The sequence below is a fragment of the Hypanus sabinus genome, chromosome 22 (genome assembly GCF_030144855.1).
Source record: "Hypanus sabinus isolate sHypSab1 chromosome 22, sHypSab1.hap1, whole genome shotgun sequence".
In the NCBI taxonomy this organism is placed as follows: Eukaryota; Metazoa; Chordata; class Chondrichthyes; order Myliobatiformes; family Dasyatidae; genus Hypanus; species Hypanus sabinus.
In genome coordinates, this window is record NC_082727.1 from 14,221,764 (window position 1) to 14,240,996 (window position 19,233).

Here is a 19,233-nt window from a genome sequence, read left to right on the forward strand (position 1 = left end):
AGTGACAAGTCATCCCAGGAAACTTGGAATCTACATGTTCAAGTGTACAGAATGGGAGTTGAACTGATCTGCTAATTCAAGCATGAGATGGCGCTACCTTTGGTATTTTTAATTTTGACCCAGTGAAAACAATATTGTGCGATTTAGCAAGAAGTTCGCGGCTTGAACAGCCATGAAATGAATCTGCCGTGATACCAATCTGTGGCTTCATGGTTCAGTTGGCCAAGACTGGGACTCTGGGGAAATCTCACAGTCTGAATGTGAAGGTTGGCAGCAGAGTTTCTTTTCACGGTAAAGGAGGAAGGGAGGTGGGTGTGATGCATATTTTAATGGAGAGAAAATTCAAGAATCTGAAGTGCACAGGGACTTGGCAGTTCTTATGTAGAATTCCCCGAGGTTAACTTGCAGGTTGAGGTGGTGAGGAAGGAAAATGCGATGTTAGCATTCATTTGAGAGGACTAGAATATAAAAACAAGGGTGTAATGTTGAGGCTTTATAAAGCATCACTTAGAATATTGTGAGCAGTTTTGGGTCCCTTGTGAAGGAAGAGACGTGCTGAAATTGGAGAGGGTTCAAAGAAGTTCAAGAAAATATTTCCAGGGTCGAATGGCTTGACATATGAGGTGTGTCTGATATCTCTGAGCCTATACTCCCTAAAATTCAGAAGAATGAGGGGTGACCTTATTGAAACCTTTTGAATGGTGAAAGGCCTTGATAGAGTGGCTGTGGAGAGGATGTTTCCTATGGTGGGAGAGTCTAAGACCAGAGGACACAGCCTCAGAATAGAGAATAGAGGGGCATCCTTTAGAATGGAAGGATTTCTTTAGCCGGAGAGTGGTGAATCTGTGGAATTCATTGCCAAAGTAGCTGTGGGGGCCAAGTCTTTATGTATATTTAAGGCAGAGGTTGATAGATTCTTGATTGTTCAGGTAATGAAGGGATATGGAGAGAAGGCAGGGAGATTGGGGCTGAGAGGGAAAATGGATCAGTCACAATGAAATGGAGCAGCAGCCTTGATGGGCCAAATGGCCTAATTCTGCTCCTATATCTTATGGTATGGTATAGGTATTGGTCAGAAAGGTGACAGTGAGATGAGCAAGCTTCAGAGCACAAAATGTTTCTAGTGCAGTCAAAAAAACGTCAGAATGTACCCAAGTAAAGATTACCTCTCCCTTTGGATCAGAATTGGGTTTATTATGAGCAGTACACAAAATGCTGCAGGAACTCAGCAGGTCAGACAGCATCTGTGGAGGAGGAATAAGCAGTCATCGTTTCAGGCTGAGAACCCTTCATCAGGACTTAATTATTTGGTTTATTTCACTGTTTTATATGATGTGAAATTTGTTTTATTGCAGCAGCAGTACAGTGTAAACTCACAAAATGATGGTAGGGGAAGAAACTGTTCCTGAATCGTTGCCAGTGGGTCTGCAGATTCTGGTACCTCTCCCTGATGGGGGTAATGAGAAGAGGGCATGGTCCATAGTGATGGGTGCTGCCTTCTTAAGGAACTGCCTCTTAAAGATGTCCTCAGTGGCGGTGGGGGTTGTGCCCACGATGGAGCTGGCTAAGTCTACAACCCTCTGCAGCCTCTTGTAATCCTGTGCTATGGAGGCTCTATACCAGGCTGTGATGCAGCCGGTCAGAAAGCTGTCTCTTCAATAGCTCAATGTAGCTTGAATGGAGAGAATTGCCCTGAGCCAGCCAGTGTACTGAATAAGAATTAGATCAATATTAAAAGAAAGAGTTAACATACAAGTAACTATACACACTTTGGTTTCAAGAGGTCCATAACTGGGGTACATTAAGGAGAAAGACTAAGTAATACTCTTACCTTCTCTGGGATAATTTCTAATGCTTTGGGACCTCAGGCAATGTTCTCTCATCCCTTAGTAAAATGTTCAGCAATTTAACCAAAGAATTACTGGAATTGTTAAGGTCATTCACAGGAGCCTTGTGGCTAAAGAGCAATTGGAAGAGGAATATTAAATACTTTAAATGAGTTAACATCTACAGAATAATAAGACTGTGGTTGATGATTTAGCTTTGGACAGGGTTGGTTAATGGATTCCCTGAAGGACTTGTAACCTCCAACATGTTCATAAATCATTGGAAGGAAAGTATAAGGTTAGTTTCAGGTTAATAGTTGCATCAGAAGACTCAGGCAAGGCTCATGTAGATGTACGAGGATTGCCGTTTTGATGCAGAGCAAGATTCCAGGAATCTGGCCAGTCAATCTGCCTACACTGACTCAGTGAGAGATATCTAGGCAGTTCTGTGAGGAAGCAGGATCTTTTGAAGAAGAAAACTGGTCAAAGAAGTTTGAGCCTGATGATTGCAGATCAAGTTTTGCATTAAGAAACAAATGGATATTTGGTCTGAAAATGCCAAAACTTGATACCTCACCTCCCTCTCCTCTTCTAAGATATTCTTTCATTCCCACCTAACTGATAAAGTTTCTTTCACCAGTTCTAATATCTCCTTTTGTGGGTTGCTGCCAGATTTTTTGCTATCATTCTCATGTTCCCCTGGGGTGTCTTGCTTTATTATAGATGCTGCCATTTTTGAAACTTGAGTCGCTCTCTGTGATTGTTGGTTATTTGTGTGCTTGTTCTGACCTAGGACTAACGAGGCGATCCTGCTGGCACTATACGAAGCCGTCCATTTAAACAGAAACTTCATCACAGTATTAGCACAGGTGAGCTCTGCATCTACCCCATCAGTCCTTCCTGGTTGTGCAGGACTGACTCCTGAAGTGTGAGGGCAGGCTGTGCGAGCTTTGGCTTTTCTCTTTGCAATGAAGGAGGATGAAGGGCAATGGCTAATGAGGGGGCATGATTTTATGGTGATTGGAGGAAAGTGTGGAGGAGATGTCAGAGAAGTTTTTTATTATACAGACAACTGTGGGTGCGTGGAGTGCTCTGCTAGGGATGATGGTAGAGGCAGAAACATTAGGGACATTTAAGAGACCGTTAGATGGACACTCAGGTGAAAGAAAAATAGAGGGCTACATGGGAGAGAAGGTGAAGATTGATCTTAGAGTAGGTTAATAGATTAGCACAGTATTTTGGGCCAAAGGGCTTGGACTGTACTGTATAGTTCTGTGTTCAATGATGTGGTTTTCAGTGCATGTCCAGCGACTGACTCAAACAGCCCACTGACCTTGGCCAACAAATGCCCTTTAATAGATTCCAGTATCCCGTGACTAAGAAATGGGAAATTGACTCATCTGAGTCCATTTTCCTGATCATGATGCATAATCTTGTACCCTTGGAGCTTAGATGAAGATGTTTTATCTTGCGTTTATGACTCATCAGAAGGCAGTTTAAAAAGATTTTGAAAGATTTCTGAGAAGGAGTCCCGTGTTCCTGGGTCAGCTCAAAGTCAGAGTAAATTTATAATCAAAGCACATACATGTCACCACAAGCTTCTTTGAGATTCTTCTTTTTTGGCAAGGATTTATAGCGAAATAAAGAAATGCAATAGAATTATGTAAAACTATGCATAAACAAAGATTGACAAATAACCAAAGTGCTAAAAAGACAGATTGTGCAACCACTAAACAGATAGATAGGGTCGAGGAGTCCCCAACTGATGATCTCAGTGCTCAGCTCTGCTCACTTCTTGTCGCAGTTTTGGGTCCATGCCTCAGGTGTGAAGTCCTGATGATGTTAGTACCTCAGTGCAAGTGTCGATCAAGGTGACTGATGAGTACTAATGGAGCTTGGGCAGGGACAGTGAAGGACACAGCAAATGTATGGGTTGTGATGGTTAATTAGCAAGAGCTGAGATATCCTTCTCTCCGTGTTTGGAAATAATCAATATTTAAAATTAGAAATTGTCACAGTGGAGTCTCTAAATGCAAATATTCTTTCTGTCAAACTCAGAGTCACCCGGAGATGGGGCTAGTTAGTATTCCAACAACGCCTGTACTGCCGACAACTCCCACCACACCCTTGGGAACCACGCCTCCTTCGTCAGATGGTACGTTTTCCTAAAATTAATTTCCACCAATTCCCACTTGTCTTCTCCTGGAGTTGTTAATTTCTGCCTGGGCTCCCATGGGGTCCAATCTTTCTGCTGATTTACTGCATTGGTGGTTCTTTGTATGGGTTCTCTGAATATTTCAGCACTAGACTCTGTGCTGCTGTTGGCTTGGTAGTCTGTACGGGCTGACTCGACACCGTCAAGGATTGGTCTCGACATCTCTCCTACGAAGAGAACTATAGCAAAACCCCAGCATTCCCTCACTCACCTTTAACCAAAGCCTGGCTAGTTGAGTGCAGAGAGAATGCTGAAACAAAATCCTTTGTCTGAAGATATTTGGAAGCCGGTGAAAGCTAATTAAAAATCATTGACAACAATACAAGAGGAGAGATAAGGAAACACTCTAACTCAAATAGATAATTTCTACAAGAATGTTCTCCCTGAAGTAATGGGTAGAACCAATTAATTTGAACAATCAGAAAGGAAATGGATAAATACTTGGTCTTCTCTGGGTTGAGAGAAGGAAGGTACTGGGAGTAATTCGACAGCTCTTTCACAAAGGTGGCAGTGGGCAGCCACGCAGCAGAGCTGTCAGCTTCTGTATGAGCACAGAGGAAAGGAGACCTCTTCCACTCACTCTGTCAATGTTTGGCAGACTGTAATTGATTTTTATTGCCTTGTGTACCAAGATGCAGTGGAAAGCTTTCGTTTGAGTGCCTTCTAGACAGATCACTGTATGTATCAATACACTGAGGTAGTACACAGGAAAGCAGAATGTGGAAGATGGTATTAGTTACAGAGGAAGTGTAGAGAAATAAAGTGCAAAGACCACAATGATGTAGATTGAGAGTTCAAGAGTTTAGCGTATAAGAAACTTGGAAGAGTAAGGCAACATTGTTCATGTTACTTAGACTCCTAGAGTACTACAGCACAGAAACAGACCTTTCAGCCCATCTGAAACATGCTGAATTGCTATTCTGCCTGGTAATGTCGACCCACACCTGGACCATAGCCTTCTATAACCCTCCCATCCAGGTACCTATCCAAGCTTTCAATTTTGCCATCAAACCTGCATTCACAACTTTCACTGGCAGCTCATTGCACACTCGTACTTTTGTCTGATTGTTCCCCCTAAATAATTCACCTTTCACCTTTTTTGGTACAGATTAGGGACTAATAAGAGTGTTACATTCTTGCTTTCTTTTTCCACTATAGTGATAAATACCACAGAGCTTCCACTGGATGCAAATCTTCACACCAGTAACTTGTTGATTACCTTCCTCAAGTATTGCTCCATAGTCATGCAGGATACAAAAGGTAAGGAAAAAAATGTCCTTTTTGTTGCAGCCAGCAGTTAAGTGTTGTGTCATGCAGGAAGGGAGAGGAGGTCGGCAGAGAGGGGAGATGTGTCCATGGCAGAAGCAACTCAGTCCAAGTAGGAGACTGGTTTTCCTTGGTTTTCCTGTTCTGGGAAGATCATTTGGTTAACAATTGATGAGGGTAGGTTGAAGGAGTTGGGACTTTTCATTTCTAAGTGAAGGAGGATGAGAAGTGACTTGATAGAGGGGTATCAGATGATAAGAGGTCTAAATAGAGTTAGAGACCTTTACCCCAGGGCAGAAGTGGCTAATATAAGGTGGATATTTATTGCTTATTTATTTAATATATTCTCTCTCTTTTTGTACTTGCAGTTTGTTGTCTTTTGTATTTTGATTATTTGGCTGTCTTTGTTGTGTCTGGTTTTTCATTGATTCCATTGTGTTTCCTCATGGTTACTATGAATGCCCGCAAGAAAATAAATGTTTGGGTTGTATATGGTGACATATACATTGGTGCTGGAAAGTTTGTGAACCCTTTAGAACTTTCTCTTTCTGTATAAATATGACCTAAAATGTGATCAGGACTTCACCCACGTCCTAAAGCTAAAGAGGACCCAATTAAATAACACAAAAACATCATACTTGTTCATTTATTTATTGAGAAAAATGATCCAATTTTACATGTATTTGTTGGAAAATGTATGTGAACCTCTAGTATTATCAGTTCATTTAAAAAGGGGAATTAGAGTCAGATATTTCAACCAATGGGATGAGAATCAGGTGTGATGTGGGAGGCCCTGCCCTATTTAAGGAACAAACCTAGGTCTTTACTATTCGAAGTCTGATCTTCACCACACAGGTTTTTGGAACTCTGTCATTCTTTGATCAAAGGGGACTTCTGAAGACCTCAGGGAAAAAAAAAAGTTGTTGATGCTCACAAGGCTGGAAAAGGATACAAAACCATTTCTAAAGAGCTTGGGCTCCACCAATCCACATTCAGGCAGATGGTGTACAAATGGAGGAAATTCAACACAGTTGTTACTCTCCCTAAGTGTGGTCGGCCAACAAAAATCACTCCAAGGCGTGTAATATTCCAGGAGGTTACAAAAGAACCCCAGGGAGCTACAGGCCTCTCTTGCACCAGCTAATGTCAGTGTTCATGAGTCTACCGTCAGGCAAACACTGATCAACAATGGTGTGCATAGCAAGGTTGCAAGGAGAAAGCCCCTACTCTCCAAGAAGAACATTGCTGTCCTTTTAAAGTTTGCTTAAGACCACGTGGATAAGCCAGGACACTATTGGAAGAATGTTCTGTGGACAGATGAGTCCAAAATAGAACTTACAGGCTTAAATGAGAAGCATTGTGTCTGGCAAACACGAACACTGCATTCCAGCATAAGAACCCCATCCCGTCTGTGAACATGGTGATGGCAGTGTCGTGGTTTGGACCTGTTTTGCTGCCTTGGGACCAGGATGGCTTGCCATCATTGATGGAACTTTGAATTCTGAATTGTACCAGCAAATCCCACAGGAAAATGTCAGGGTATCCATCCATGAGCTGAAGCTTAAGAGAAAATGGGTCATGCAGCAAGACAACGACCCTGAACACACAAGTCAGTCTACCAGAGAATGGCTAAAGCAGAAGAAATTTGACGTTTTGGAATGGCCGAGTTAAAGTTGTGACCTTAATCCTATAGAAATGTTGTGGAAGGATCTAAAGCAAGCAGTTCATTCAAGGAAGCCCCCCAACATCCCAGAGTTGAAGCAGTTTTTTAAGGAGGAATGGTGTAAAATTCCCCCAAGCCGATGTGTAGGACTGATCAACAGTTATCGGGAACATTTGGTTGAAGTTATTGCTGTACAAGGGGGTCACACCAGTTACTGAAAGCAAAGGTTCACGTACTTTTTCCATCAAATACATGTAATATCGGATAATTTTTCTCAATAAATAAATGAACAAGTATAATATTTTTGAGTTATTTATTTAATTGGATTCTAGTTTTAGGACGCATGAAGATCTGATCATACTTTAGGACATATTTATGCATAAACAGAGAAAATTCTAAAGGGTTCACAAACTTTGTAGCACCATTGATAACAAATTTACTTTGACTTTGATCATTTTAGGGTGATTTGAGAAAAACGTAGGGGGTGTGTCAGAGGTATATTTTTTACACTGAGTGGTGATTGTGTGGAATGCTCTGCCGGGATGGTGGTACAAGCAGCAACATTAGAAACATTTAGGGAACTGTTAGACACTTGGATGATAGAAAGATGTCTGAGGGCAGGGTTAGATTGATTTTGTAGTAGGGTATAATAACATCAGTACAAAATCGTGAGCCGAAGGGCCTGTACTGTGCTGTAGTGTTCTATGTGAAAGGGATGGGCATTAGCTGATGGGTTGCTAGCCTGTCCCGGACCAAGTCCTAAAACTGAACTGAACTAAGTTGGTCTGAACTGAGCTAAATTGAACATTCCTAGACTGTTTCAATGTCTGTGGTTTAGTGTTTTGTATTCTGTGATATTCGTTTGTTGTTTTTGCCACTTGCACGATTTGTTCTTTATTTTACGTGTTGGTTCTTTGAGCGGGTTCCATGGTGTTTCTCTGTTTTGTAGCCGTCTGTGGGAAGATGAATCTCAGGGTTGTCTGCTGTATACATACTTTGATAATAAATGCACTTTGAATATTTGAAAGTTCCCTTGGTTACTGCACCAACATGTGTCTCGATGAACCCGCAATAAACCCATCATGTTAGACCTTGTATCGCAACACGAGTGAATCTGCAGGTGCTGGAAATAAATAAAAACACAAAATGCTGGCAGAACTCAGCAGGCCAGACAGCATCTATGGGAGGAGGTATTAACGCCGTTTCGGGCCGAAATGAAGAGATTCAGCCCAAAACGTCGTCACTACCTCCTCCCATAGATGCTGTCTGGCCTGCTGAGTTCTGCCAGCATTTTGTATTTTTAGACCTTGTATTGCCCCGTTTATGTCTCAAATTTCTCAATTTGAAGGTACTCTGAATCGTTGGCTAAGTTGTACATTGACCCTTTTTCCCTTTCACAATCTATGAAGATAAAGATTAACGTTATTTGTCACATACACATCGAAAAATCAGTGAAATGCATCGTTTGTGTCAAATCAGGGGTTGTACTGGGGACAGCCTGTTGATGCTGCCATACTTCTGGCACTAACATAGCACACCCACAACTCATTAACCCTGACCCCATACGTCTTTGGAATGTGGGAGGAAACCAGAGCACCCAGAGGAAACACGTGTCATCACAGGAAGAAACGTGCAAACTCCTTAAAGATAGCAGCAGAAATCGAACGCTGATCTTGTAGCCAGTGATGTAAGATGTTGTGCTAACCGTAGCGTCCCAATCTGTAATGTGCTTTACTTCAAATATTTATATTGGCGATGTTGTATATTGGGAAGCCTGGTTGTTGGTCTGCATTGAGCAATCTGTGCATGGGGGAGACACCAGAGATTCTGCAGATACTAGAAATCTAGACCAACACACACAAAATGCTGAAACTCAAAAGGTCAGGCAGCATCTAATGGAGAGGAATAAACAGTCAATGTTTCAGGCTGAAACCCTTCATCAGGACAAAAGGGAGGCCACTTGGCTCATTGAGTTGATACTAAAGGTCCACTAAGCCATCTCCATCCTCCCCCACTCCCAAGTGATAGTTCATTGCTGGTGTTTATTTAATTCTCCCTTTAAGCTATGTTATTGAAATAATTTCAATGTCCTCCTGCACTGCAACAGTCTGTAGGCTTAACATTTTGCCATTGCCAGTTTCCTCTCAAGTATAAATGAGCTTGGTTATTATCTCCCAGTGAGCAATGTATGCGTTTACAGTGTTGTGAAAGGGCAAGAGGCTGAACAAGTAGAAGTGCCTTATCCTCCTAACTGCTGTAAAGGACAATAACGGATGTGTGCTGGTGGCTCAGCCTCGCCTTATAATTGTGCTTTTATGCTTTTGTCCTGCTGGAATGCAGCCAGTTTTTGTGCAGTGCTCTCTCAAATGACATGAATTGTAAATGCTACTTTGAGCCCATAGACTCGACCCATTATCTGCAGCTAGCAGTGACTAATCTGGGACTGTAGTAATCGCTCTTCTTGTATGCAGCTACCGTGGATTTTGTTTGTTTCATGATGTATTCCATTAGATGCTAACTCCTCTATAAGTATTAATTCCTTTGCTCTAGGTCTAACATTGCTTTTAATCCGTTTTCTACCTATCCCCTGTATAACGCTTTGAATCTACAGCTCTCATGCTAAGGTACTGCTTCCAACCAACTCTCCTTGCAGTCTGTTACAACGTCCATTTGATACAATTTTCATTTCAGCACATCTACCTACACTGCACTTTCTCTATAACCATAACACTACATTCTGGACTCTACTCTTCCGCTGAAGCTATCTGGATGTACTTATGGAGACTCAGAGGATTACAGATGCCAGAGTCTGGATGACGAGTCAGATGGGTTCAGATAAGGGTCTCAACCCGAAACATTGACTGTACATTTCCCTTCATAGACTGCCTCGTGCACTGAGTTCCTTCAGATTTTGGTGCGTTAATGTATTGGAATTGGTTTATTATTGTCTCATGTACCAAGATACAATGGAAAAACTTGTTCATACCGATTAAATCATTATGCAATTCGTTGAGGTAACCCATGGTAAAACAATGATAACACTACAGAATAAAGTGTGAAAGCTAGCTAAAAAGTGCATTGTAGATAAACAATGGTGTAAGATCATAACAAGGTAGATTATAAGGCCATGAGTCAACCTTATTATTCAAGAGGTCTAATCAGAAATCTGCTAGTGAGATAGAAGCTGCCCTTGATCCTGGTGGTACATGCTTTTGGCTCCTCTTCCCGCTAGAAGAGGTGACAAGAGAGAATGGGGTGGGTGGGGTCTTTGCTTATGCTGGCTGCTTTCCTGAGGCAGCAGGAAGTGCAAACACAGCCCAAGGAGGGGAGGCTGGTTTCCGTGCGTTGATCTGCATCCACCACTCTCTGCAGTCATGAGCAGAGCAGTTTCCATACCAAGCCGACTTCCTTCCAGATAGAATGCTTTCCGTGGTGCACGGATAAAAATTGGTAAGCGTCGATGGAGTTATGCCGAATAACTTCAGCCTCGTGCGGAAGTAGAGAATTTGGTGAGTCTTCTTGGCTGTGGCATCTGTTGGACCAGCACAGGTTATAGGTGATGTTCACTTCTAGAATCTTGAACCTCTTAACCTCAACACCATTGATGTAGGCAGGAGCATCTGCACCACCCCCTTGCTGAAGTCATTTGTGTTTCATTGATAATTGAGAGAAAAGTCGTCATCATGACACCATATATCTAAGCTATCTCTGTCTAGAGGGTATGCAAAATGAGATGGAAGAATAATGTAGAATCAAGTGTAAAACCTATGGTGAAAGTGCAGTGTGGGTAAATTATAAAGTTGAAGATAATAAAGTAGATCATGAGGTTAAGAGTCCATCTTTCAAGTGTCTGAGAACAATGGTATAGAAGTTGCCCTTCAGCCTGGTGGTACCTGCTTTCAGGTTTTGTGTCTTCTACCATCTAGAGGAGAGAATATTAATTATGTTGGCTGCTTCACTGAGGTAGCAGGAAGTACGGACAAAGTCGATGGGGAGTGGGGGCTGCTTTTGATGATGTGCTGGGCTGTGTCCAAGCAGTTGCTTATAGTCAAGCGCCATAGCAAGCTGCTATGCATTCAGATGGCATGCTTCCTTTGGAGCATTGATAAAAATTGGTAAGGGTCGATGGGGACATGCAAATTTCTTTAACATCGTGATGATGTAGAGATACTGGAGATCTTGACTATAAGAAGTTTCTTATAGTCAAGCACTCAACCTCAACATTGCTGATGTAGACAGTAGCATGTGAATTGCCCCCTTCACATGAATCTTTGAAAGCAAAGACCCCACCCACTTCCTTAAGTCAACACCAGCTCTTTTGTTAACGTTGAGGGAAAATTTGTTATGATACCGTGTCACTAAGCTCTCTATATCTATGTACATGTGTAGGTTACATGTAAAAGGAGGCTTTTCACTGTATCTCAGTAAATGAGAGAATAATAAAGCAGTTAGTAGCATGAATCTGAGCTCTGTACTGAGGGAGTGCAGCTGACATGTGAGTGGGGCGTTAAACAAAGGCGCAAAGATTGCTCACTGGTAAACCAATGCATTGATGCTGAGCTCCTCCGTCAGCTAAGGAACATCACCAAAATCGGGTAACGATCACATTACTGTTTCTGGGCGTCTGCTGTGTAGATTGACTGCTGCACCATTTCTTACGTTACAGAAGTGATCCAACTTTGGAAGTAATTAGTCCTGGATGCATTCTATGGACCTATTCTCTTTTCCGCTACACAAGTGCACTGCATTGTCTTATTTACAATCAGCACATGTTCTCTATTTCCCTCTCAAATTTATGAATGCATTCTTGTTTCAGATGAGCATCGGTTGAACAGTGCCAAACTCTGCCTGATCATACTCACCTGTATAGCAGAGGTGAGTGTAACAAATGAACAACTGCATTCACAGACTTCCTGCAGCATCCTGAGCGACTTGCAGCGGTCCCATTGTGCATAACTGACATAATATTCTCCTTATGCACTCTCATCACACACTCCCAGGACAGGGACAGCACGGGTTAGATACAGGGTGAAGCTCCCTCTACACAGTCCCGTCACACAATCCCAGGACAGGGACAGCATGGATTAGATACAGAGTGAAGCTCCCTCTACACTGTCCCGTCACACACTCCCAGGACAGGGACAGCACAGGTTAGATACAGAGTGAAGCTCCCTCTACACTGTCCCATCACACACTCCTGGGTCTAGAGCAACACAATGTAGATGCAACAACCTAGAGCTGTTTCAGCACACATTACTTTAGGGTGTCATCCTAGCTGTTCAAAAATGTCACAGTATTGACACTGCTGTGGTGACACATTACTGTATTCCTATCTGTAGAGGACAGGAGGCAATTCAGCCCATCAGTCCCTTATTTCCCTGTATTCACCATCATCTCCCCTTCATTCCACTTTTGGCATGCTGCAGTCAGCATGTGAGGCCATTTGTTGGTGAGACACCGTGATGTTTAAAAAGAGCTTGAGTGATTTTTGGTCCTTCGGTGGATGGGAAACAGTGCAGGGCCAATCAAAAGAAAGGTGTAGGCCGAGCGGTCATTGTGGGAGTGTGACAGTGTTAGAGTGGGCCAGTTTGTCTCAGCAGGCTTAGTTGAGAACAGGTTGACATTCTAAGTAAGTTTTTTCTCTGTTAGTACGTAGGTAGTGTCCTGAGAGAAGGTCCAGAGGTGGTGATATGTTCTTTGTGTGAGATGTGGGAACTCCGGGAGGCCTCCAGTCTCCATGGTAACTACATCTGCATGAAGTGCTTTGTGCTGCAACTCTTTAGAGATAGTGTTATGGAACTGAAGCTGCACCTCGATGACCTTTGGCTCAAACAGGAAAATGAGGGGGCGATAGACAGGCGCTACAGGGAGGTAGTCGCTCTGATCTGCAGGAGGCAGGCACCTGGTGCCTGTCAGGTGTGGGAAAGGGAGTAGGGAGCCAATGTCGAGTGCCCTTCTGGCTGTTCCCCTTGATAAGTATGCTGCTTTGGAGAATGTTAAGAGAGGGAACACCCTGCCAGGGGAAGTGGGGAAGCTGCAGTGACTGTGTCTCTGGCTCTGTGGCTTAGATAGGGCTGAGGACAGGGCAGTTGGTATATAACTAGAAGTAGTGTATAGTGAGACTGTGGGAAGTGCAGGCAGATGATAGGGCAAAATTGTAGTTGGTGGGGTGAATTGAAGTGTAGCAGGTAGCCAAATCTGAAAAGAGTGATGAATACAGGACTACGGGTGTGTTATTTGAATGCATACAGCATACGGAATAAGGGCGATGATCTTGCAGATCAGTTAGAGATTGACAGGTGCACATGTCTGATTTGTGACCGAAAGAATATCGCAGTTGGGAGCAGGAGCTTAGCATCCCAGGATGCATGTTGTATTGGAAAGACAGACAGATTGGCAGAGGGAGTGGGGTGGCTTTGTTGGTATAAAATTATATAAAATCCTTAGAAAGAGGTGACAGAGGATCGGAAGATGTAGAATCCTTGTGGGTGGAGCTAAGGAAACTGCAAGGGTGAAGAGATCCTGATGAGATTTTTATATAAGCCTCTGAAGAATAGCCTGGATGTGGGCTACAAATTACAATGAGAGAGGGACTCAGTATGTAAAAAGGGCAATGTTGCGATAATAATGGCGATTTCACCATGCAGGTAGATTTGTAGAAATTAGTTTAGTGCTGATCCTAAGAGCGGAAATTTATAGATTGCCTATGAAATGGCTTTTTAGAGCAGCTTATGGTTGAACCCACTAGTGGAATGCCAATTCAGGATTGGGTGTTATACAGTGATTCAGATTTGATTAGGGAGATTAAGGTAAAGGAGCCCTTAAGAGGCAGTCATCAAAATATGATAAGAATTAATCTGTAATTTGAGAAGGAGGAGCTGAAATTGGATGTATCAGTATTACAGGGGAGTAAAGGGAATTACAGAGGCATGAGAAAGAAGCTGGCCAACGATGATTCGAAGGGGACACTGGTATTTCTGGGGAAAATTCAGAAGGTACAGGAAAGATGCATCCCAAAGATGAAAAAGTATTCTAAAATGGAGCATGAGGCAACCGTGGCTAACAAGGCTAATAATAAAATATATTGAAAATTAGTGGGAAGGTGGAGGATTGTGAAGCTTTTAAAAGTTAAGTAGATAACTTAAAAACACCATAAAGAGAGAGAAGATTAAATATCAAGGCAATAATATAAGAGGGGAGAAAAAGTTTTTCCATAAGGTTTCCTCTGCTATCCGAATGTAGAGCATTCCTATGAAATCGTTTGTAAGCTGAAATGTTGTAAAGCAAAGAAGCAATTACCATTAATTTATATGGGAAATTTTTTTGAGCGTTCATACCCATACCCAAAAAAATAACCTATCAAATCATACCAAATAACACATTAAACCTAAAATAACACGAACATATAGTAAAAGCAGGAATGATATGATAAATATATAAAGTACAAATATTGTATGTACGGTGTAGTTTCACTTAGCAAAATTGGGAAGACAGCGAGCTGAAATCGATTTCAAGAAAAAAAAAATCAGCACGTACATGCATGCGCACACAACTGCCCGCACAAGGCTTCACAGTCATCGTAGTCTTTCTTTGGGTAAATACACATATAAAGCGAACGTCTTTTTTCCATAAAAGCAGAAATCCTCTTTGATTAGCGAAATCAGGTACTAATGTAGGTCTTTCGTTACAGTGAGCTGTCGTAAAGCGAACGTTCGAAAAATGGGGAACACCTGTGTGTGTGTAGATATATATAAAGAGTAAAAGGGAGATGCTAGAGAGGTGGTAATGGGAACAATGTAATAGCGAATGAACAACTGTTTTGCCTCAGTCTTCACAGTGGAAGGCAAAAGCAGAATGTGAGAATACGATTGTGTTGGGGCAGAAGTTGGTGTCATTGCTATTATCAAGGAGAAGGTGGTAGGGAAGCTGAAAGGTCTGAAGGTAGATAAGTCACCTCTAGATGGACTACACCATAGGATTGTGAAAGGGGGTAGCTAAAGAGATTGTGGAGACATTAGTAATCATCTTTCAAGAATCACTAGATTCTGGATTGGTTCTTGAGGACTGGAAAATGGCAAATGTCACTCCACTCTTTAAGAAGGGAGGGCAAGAGAAGGGAAATTATGGGCCAGTTGGCCTAACTTCACTGGTTGGAAACAGTTGGGGTCTAATATTAAGGATGGGGTTTTGTGAGCAGCTTTGGGCACCTTATTTTTGAAAAGATGTGCTGGTATTGGACAGGGTCCAGAGAAGGTTCAGGAGAATGATCCCAGGAATGAAAGGCTTAACATTTGATGACTGTGGGTCTGCACTTGCTGGAGTGCAGAACAACGAGGAGGGAATCTCTTTGAAACCCGTTGAATATTGAAAGGACGTGGAGAGAATGTTTCATACAGTAGGCGAGTCCAGGACCAGAGGGCATAGCCTTAGAACTGAGGATCGTCCATGTAGGACAAAGATAAGGATAAATTTCTTTAGCCAGTGGGTTGTGATCTATAGAATGTATTGTCAGAAAGGGCTATGCAGTCCAAATCATTGGGTACATTTAAAGCAGGGGTAGGTTCTTGATTAATCAGGGCATCAAAGGTCAGAGAAGGTAGCAGAATGGGCTTAGAGGGATAATAAATCAGCCAGAATGGAATGGTGGAGCAAGCTCGATGGGCTGAATAGCCTAATTCTGCTCCTATGTATAATGGTCTTGTTTCGTATCTCTAAAACTAAAGAGTAAGTTAAAGCAGTTCACAGCTGTAAACTCCACGCTGACTACACTGGAGGTCAGAATTTAATTTACTTCCCAGGTCTGTGAGGTGCCAGCTCTAACTGCTGCACCACTCCTCGTCAGGCTGCAACTTTGTCTCTTCCTAACTATGCTCTGGTCAGTGTTTTGGGTTGTCGTTACAGGATCAGTATGCAAACGCCTTTCTCCACGACGACAACATGAACTTTCGGGTCAACTTGCACAGAATGGTGAGTCTGGGGGCTGAGAATGTCGGTGAACAGCCTTTAGGGACTGTACAGGACACTCCCTCAGTAGAGATACTTGTGCTCCTTTGACTTGGAAAACATGTTGACTCTACAAGGAATATTGGGGGGTGGGGGAACAATTCATCATCAGGATAAAACCTGGGGTACGAGCACTTGTCAGGTTCCTTTGGGAATTCTTGTTGCAAGTTGCCAGCAGTTGGGAGATGCAAGGAAAGCTGGAAATGGCCCCAAGAGTGATTGAGAATATTCATTTAGACATCTGAAAGTGGACAAGGTATTAATAGACAATAGACAGTAGGTGCAGGAGTAGGCCATTCGGCCCTTCTAGCCAGCACCGCCATTCTCTGTGATCATGGCTGATCATACACAATCAGTACCCCGTTCCTGCCCTCTCCCCATATCCCTTGACCTCGCTATCTATAATCTGCGTGAAAAATTTTTTCCGCACCTCTGTTCTAAATGGCCTACCCCTTATTCTTAAACTGTGGCCTTTAGTTCTGGACTCACCCATCAGCGGGAACATGCTTCCTGCCTCCAATGTGTCCAATCCCTTAATAATCTTACATGTTTCAATCAGATCCCCTCCCATCCTTCTAAATTCCAGTGTATACAAGCCCAGTCGCTCCAATCTTTCAACATATGACAGTCCCGCCACTCCGGGAATTAACCTTGTGAACCTACGCTGCACTCCCTCAATAGCAAGAATGTCCTTCCTCAAATTTGGAGACCAACACTGCACACAATACTCCAGGTGGGGTCTCACCAGGGCCCTGTACAGCTGCAGAAGGACCTATACTCAATTCCTCTTGCTATAAAAGCCAGCATGCCATTAGCTTTCTTCACTGCCTGCTGTACCTGCATGCTTGCTTTCATTGACTGATGTACAAGAACACCTAGATCTCGTTGTACTTCCCCTTTTCCTAACTTGACTCCATTTAGATAGTAATCTGCCTTCCTGTTCTTGCCACCAAAGTGGATAACCTCACATTTATCCACATTAAACTGCATCTGCCATACATTTGCCCACTCACCCAACCTGTCCAAGTCACCCTACATTCTCATAACATCCTCCTGACATTTCACACTGCCACCCAGCTTTGTGTCATCAGCAAATTTGCTAATGTTACTTTTAGTCCCTTCATCTAAATCATTAATGTATATTGTAAGCAGCTGCAGTCCTTGCGGTACCCCACTGGTCACAGCCTGCCATTCCGAAAGGGATCCGTTAATCCCTACTCTTTGTTTCCTGTCAGTCAGCCAATTTTCAATCCATGTCAGTACTCTGCCCCCAATACCATGTGCCCTAATTTTGCCCACTTATCTCCTATGTGGGACTTTATCAAAAGCTTTCTGGAAGTCCAGGTACACTACATCCACTGGCTCTCCCTTGTCCATTTTCATTGTTACATCCTCAAAAAACTCCAGAAGATTAGTCAAGCATGATTTTCCCTTCATAAATCCATGCTGACTCGGACTGATCCTTCTACTGCTATCCAAATGTGTTGTAATTTCCTCTTTTATAATTGACTCCAACATCTTTCCCACCACTGACTGTTATTAATTATTAATATTAATTAATCATTAATGTTAATGATTGAACCTTCATCCTACTAGAGCAATAATTAGTGACGCAGTTAGAGTCGCAGTTCCCTTTCTAGATCCAGTACAAATACTGAGTGTTTCTGGCAGATGATGCTCTTGATATTCAATTGGCCAGTGCTGTTTTTGGAGCATCACAAATTATTTAATTAGTTTAACTGGGGCGAAGTGGAATAGGGTTCCACCATTGTAAGGAGGCAGAGCTGGAGTTGTCTCCCAAAAGGACTGATGGTTTAATTTATGTTAAAATTGATCCATTCTTCTCAATTACATTATAGCCCATGAGACACAGAAAGAAAGCTGCTGATAAGAACCTTCCTTCTCGCCCTCTGGTCTGTGCTGTGTTAGGTAAGTATCGAAATCTTCTGTTGTATGTTTTGTCTGAGTTGTATTCTGAGCTTGTTGAGCAGTACTCCTGGCAGGAGAGAATTGCACGATTGGATAACTCTCATTAATAATGACAAGTATTAGGGCTGCAGTTTGTTTTGTTCAGGATTCAGATTGTTTGGTCCACCGTTTGAAGGAATGCAATCCTTCTTGGTACAGATTCGCTGTAAGGATGTCCTTCAGTCTGAGGTGTGAGTGAACCAGTGGTGTTGTGAAGACGTGAAAATCTCCTGCTGTGTGCTTCTCAACATGGAGCTGGTCCACAGACCTCGCATTCAAGAGTGCTTGACTCTGCATTTGCTTGCTGCAGTCTGTGGAGACCGGTTTCATGCTTTGGTAACAGCCGAACTTAAGAGCACAGGATTCTTCTCCCTATTGAGGAAGTAGGAAGCATCCATGTTCTGTGTTACCTGTTGAAAGGCCATGTGCAAGGGGCTTGGGTGCAGATGTGGTGCTGATGCAGAGTGCACATGGCTGTGTGTGTTGAGTCAGTTAAGCTCACAGTTTGTAGAGCGAGGCCATATAGGTGATATGGACCTGAGTCTATATCGACTCCATGTAGGACCAATGCAACTCATATAACCATATAACAATTATAGCACAGAAACAGGCCATCTCGACCCTTCTAGTTCTTGACGAACACTTACTCTCACCTAGTCCCACCAACCCGCACTCAGCCCATAACCCTCCATTCCTTTCCTGTCCATATACCTATCCAATTTTTTTTAAGTGACAATATCGAACCTGCCTCTACCACTTCTACTGGCAGCTCGTTCCACACAGTTATCACTCTCTGAGTAGAGAAGTTCCCCCTTGTGTTACCCCTAAACCTTTGCCCCTAACTCACAACTCATGTCCTCTTGTTTGAATCTCCCCTACTCTCAATGGAAAAAGCCTATCCATGTCAACTCGATCTATCTCCCTCATAATTTTAAATATCTCTATCAAGTCCCCCCCCACAACCTTCTACGCTCCAAAGAATAAAGACCTAACTTGTTCAACCTTTCCCTGTAACTTAGGTGCTGAAACCCAGGTAAAATTCTGGTAAATCTTCTCTGTACTCTCTCTATTTTGTTGACATCTTTCCTATAATTTGGTGACCAGAACTGTACACAATACTCCAAATTTGGCCTCATCCCACTTCCTTACCCTATAGCCTCCCAATGTGTTTCTTTCAGAAGCGTACAGATCTCTTTTGTGATTACGATCTAACTACCTCCATTGCCACCCGAGCAGATTATCCCAGACCCCAAACACTTGCTGAATTTCTCTTTTTCCCAACTATCACTTGT

At 42.7% G+C, this 19,233-nt stretch overlaps 1 protein-coding gene across 1 annotated transcript in view; it reads left to right on the forward strand.

Moving 5' to 3' along the window:
- The window catches only part of armh3 (armadillo like helical domain containing 3), a 191,367-nt gene that overhangs the window by 56,152 nt on the left and 115,982 nt on the right, over positions 1–19,233 (forward strand). Inside the window, exons 13-18 of the mRNA XM_059947083.1 lie at positions 2,620–2,695; positions 3,885–3,981; positions 5,200–5,301; positions 11,787–11,845; positions 15,872–15,937; positions 17,833–17,902. Coding sequence (XP_059803066.1) covers positions 2,620–2,695; positions 3,885–3,981; positions 5,200–5,301; positions 11,787–11,845; positions 15,872–15,937; positions 17,833–17,902 — 470 coding nt within the window. The remainder of the gene's footprint in view (positions 1–2,619; positions 2,696–3,884; positions 3,982–5,199; positions 5,302–11,786; positions 11,846–15,871; positions 15,938–17,832; positions 17,903–19,233) is intronic.